The 3,916-nt window shown below is 47.2% G+C and overlaps 1 protein-coding gene across 3 annotated transcripts in view; it reads right to left on the bottom strand.

Annotated features, from left to right (window-relative positions):
- The window catches only part of CEP72 (centrosomal protein 72), a 25,698-nt gene extending 21,809 nt beyond the window's left edge, over nt 1-3,889 (bottom strand). For 2 of the 3 annotated variants that reach the window (XM_027770292.1, XM_014586341.2), the window contains exons 1-2: nt 2,028-3,888; nt 776-903 (exon numbers count right to left, since the gene is read on the bottom strand). In XM_027770292.1, the coding sequence (XP_027626093.1) occupies nt 776-903; nt 2,028-2,100 (201 nt within the window). In that variant the 5' untranslated portion in view covers nt 2,101-3,888. Of the gene's footprint in view, nt 1-775; nt 904-2,027 lie in introns of all 3 variants that reach the window. The other variant, XM_027770294.1, reaches the window with a different exon arrangement.
- Nucleotides 3,890-3,916: the final 27 nt, after the last annotated feature.

Genomic DNA, 3,916 nt, shown 5'->3' with positions numbered 1-3,916 from the left:
GAGCCATTTGCAAACTAGTCTGGCAAGCTAGTTTAGCACCTTACAGGAAGCCGGACCCTTGTATTGTAAAACTCCCCCCTTCTGCTAGCCCGGGAAACCCAGATCAAGTGCTCCTGCAAACCTGACCAAATGGCTACAACTGTAAAGAAAAACGTTTTTGTCTTGCCTGAGCAAGCAACTTCAGGGTCGCCATAAAATTACCCTTGATACCCCTTATCTTGCTTCCTCACTCTCTCCTCCCCTCACCCCACGGACTCAGGTCTATATAACCTGAATACTCCTTTGTTCGGGGCTTCACTCTTAGCCATGTCTTGTATGACTGAGAGTGGAGTCCTAGCGCACTAGCAATAAAGCCTCTTGTATTTTACATCAAGAACCGACTTTTGTGGTTGATTGGGGTCACCTTTGCCGTAACACTCCCTGGACAAGGAGGTTCAGCGAGTTGCCGGCAAAAACCTTTCAACAGGACCCCCACCCTCCGTGGGTGTGACGCGCAGGACTCCCGCTCTCCCCACACCTGTGCTTCCCATGGACACAAATGAAAATGCATTTTCCATTCTTTTTGTGCTAAGCCAGAGTCATACTGTGTGGTGACCCTCCTGTCTCAGCCTCACAAGCAGATAGGGACCACAACCTCATGCCACCATGCCCAGACTCTAGGAGGAACTAGGACTCAAACCCAAGCCTCCGAGAAGCCCCAACCCGCAGAGCAGTGTCTAGGCAGTGTGTGCTACCACGGCTGGGGCCGAGCTTCTTTTATGAAACAAAAACTTACCTCTAGACTAACTAAGGAGTTGCGTGAAAGATCTAAAGATTTTAGACCTGTTAAATTCATCAAAGAATTTCCCAAGTGAGTAATCTTCTCTTGGTAAGTCCCAGGAATAGATAATGATCGAAGCTCAGCTAAACAGAGAAAGTTATGAGATTTAATATTTTAATTGAAAATAAAAATAGTAAAAGTCCAAATTCTGAGATTTGAAAAACACAGAGAATACTGTCACAAGGGTTCTCTGAACTAGAGTTACCTGTCCCAGGCCTAGCTGTGCACTTCCTTATAAAACCGTTCTATAAGGAACCTACCACCCTGCCTGTCTGACAGGCTCCTCGCCCTCCACTACTCCTGAGGGGGTGCTGGGTAACCTCCTATCCTCAGCAGGTATGTTGGTTAGGTATGTTGAGCCGGAACCCCCCAGACACCTCTCACATGACCTCACGGTAACTTTCCATCCCAGACTCCTGCTTGGCTGTGATGCTAAACTCCTGCCAGCTACCCCAAGCTAAGCCCAAGCTCTCCGCCCAGGGCAAACCCTACTGCAGCAGCCCATGCCCATCACAATGATCCCGATGAGGTCTTCCTTATGGTGGGCTAAAAAGTTTCCTCATATATGCTGTTTTCTTTAACAACATAAAAGGATTGAAAGACAAAATAACACACGTAGCCCACTGTGGAGTAAATTCCTTTATCTTCCTCCTTAAGCTTTCTGTGTTTAAGTTCTCTTACAGTGAAAGGCAGTGGCCTTGTAATCTGAGAATCCCTTAGGAAAACAAAGCAACTCCCTCACTCCTCCAAACTTCCCTGGGCCCACACCCCTCTTTTTATTCAAGACAGATTTTTGCTGTAGGCTCTTGTGCTCACTGGAGAGACAGAGCAAGAAATCACCTCCTGGGAGATGGCCACGCTGCAATTTCTTCTCCACCATTTTCCTCTCAGGATTTTAGGCCCACACATATGTGCCCAGCATGTTTAAGCTGCTGGGTCTGGGACTCGAACTGTGGCTAATTATTGGGAGCACAGTGACATACCCATTAACCCTGGCCCACACCCCTCTTCCACTCCCTACTTCTCCCTCTAAGACGAAACCAGGAACCCCTCGGCTGGTCTCCTGCTTCCACCCTTTGCTGCTCGACCCCATCGCCCTTGGGGCCTTATCAGGGTTGCACCTGAAACTCTCCACTCTGCCTACCCATTACATCTGAACCTAAACAGCCCAGACAAAAGGACAGGACGACTTCGGAAGCCAGGGCACCTCTAGCTTCCAGAAAGGACGCAGCAGTGAGGTCCAGCGTCGACTCTGGCTTTGGCTGCTTGTGTGTGTACATTCTGATCTAGGCACTAAAGACGCTGGCAACTCAGAAACACCGATGGACACAGACCACAAGTAAGGCTGAGCCTCCTCTCTGGTCAACAGCCCAGGAGGGGACCTGGGAGGACAGACTCCTTTCACATGGGTTCGACTTCAACTGAACACCAAGAAAAAACGCACCTCATACAGCTGCCACGCACATCACTGTACAAATGGACCTGACCTGCCTGGCTGGCACACTCCTAGCCGGCAGGAATCTACGAGTAAGGCAGCATCCAGCGAGTGCCAGTGAGGAGAAAGGAGATTTAAATAGGAACCCTCTGGTTAGACATACTAGATAATACCTCAAATGTTCACAAGATAAAAAATTTAAAATGACCAAGAATCAGAAGTCTCAATTTGAATGAGAAAATACAATCACCAGACACAAACAGATGACAAAGAAATCAGACTGTTCTACAAGTATTTTAAAGCTACTGACAATAAAAAGGGAATTTTGAGAAATTAGAAGAAGAAAAACCCCACAATAACACAAAGAGCTCACAGGAGCAGCTCCATAGAACATCCTGGGACCTCCCAGCATGCTGGGAGCATGCATGTACCTTTGATCCTGAAGCTGACAGCAGCATGAATATGCTCTGAGAAACGTGTCATTAGGGGATTTAGCTGTGTGAACAGTGTACTTACACAGACTGAGATGGCATATGGTATAGGGTACTAAGAGTCTCGCGGGACTATGATCACATACACAATCTTTCATTGTTAGACAGTGCATGACCATGCTCTGAAATGTAATAGAGAAGTTAAAATGGGAGAGTGAAAAGTATTCAAGTTACCATAGGAAGGCAAGTAGAGGAAACAAAATAATAAACAAAAAGGTACAAAAACAATAAGATGGCACTTTTAAGTTCTACTGTATTAATAATTACATTAAATGTAAATGGTATCAGAACATCAGCAAGATACAAAAGCACTGAACTACTGCATTAACCAACAGACTCTAACAGATAATTACATAATACTCCACTCAGGGCAGAATCCACATTCCTTTCAAGTGCACTGAAATTTCAAACGATATAGGTCAGATTTGGGGTCATAAAACCAGTCCCAATAACTATAAAAATTAAAATCACATACAATGTGTTTTCTAACCCAGTGGAATCATGCCAGAATCAACAACAGAAAAAAGTACCAGCAAACCGTCCAAACAGAGTTATAAGAACATTCTCCTAAATAATCCATGGGTCAAAAAGTGAGTCTTATGGAAATTCTTTCAATATGTCAAGCTGAGTGACAATGAAAAAGCAGCATAACAAACTTGCGGATGCAAAGTCGCGCTTAGAGGGAAATGTATAGCACTAGTTATATTAGTAAGAGCCTCAAATTGATGATCTGAATTTTCACTCCAAGAATCCAGAAAAAAGGAGAAGCAGAATAAATGCAAAGCGAGCAGAAAGAAAAAAAATAACAGGGCAGAAACCAATGAACTCTTAAATCAGAAAACCATCTGCAGAAAATCGGTCAAACCAAACTGCAAGCTCTTTGAAAACGTCTCTGAAGAGACCAGAAGGCGCAGACCCCGGGTCGGGGACGGAGGAGCGGCTGTCCCTGCAGACCCCGGCCACGAGGCAGCGAGGCGAGCACAGCCCCAGCACGTCCCAGCCCGGTCGCAGGTGGCGGGCGGCTCTCCCTCCAGGCCGCAGGTCTCGCTGGGGACCGGCACCAAGCGCCAGAGACCGCAGGGCCTGCACACTCGACGACACGCGCACTCGGAACCTGGGCCGCGGCGGCCGCGCCCGCCCGCCCCGCGCCCCCCGGTCGCTGCGGGGCGG

This window comes from Tupaia chinensis, unplaced genomic scaffold, assembly GCF_000334495.1.
Source record: "Tupaia chinensis unplaced genomic scaffold, TupChi_1.0 Scaffold000020_1, whole genome shotgun sequence".
Lineage (NCBI taxonomy): Eukaryota > Metazoa > Chordata > Mammalia > Scandentia > Tupaiidae > Tupaia > Tupaia belangeri.
This window is presented reverse-complemented; position numbering and strand designations above follow the sequence as displayed.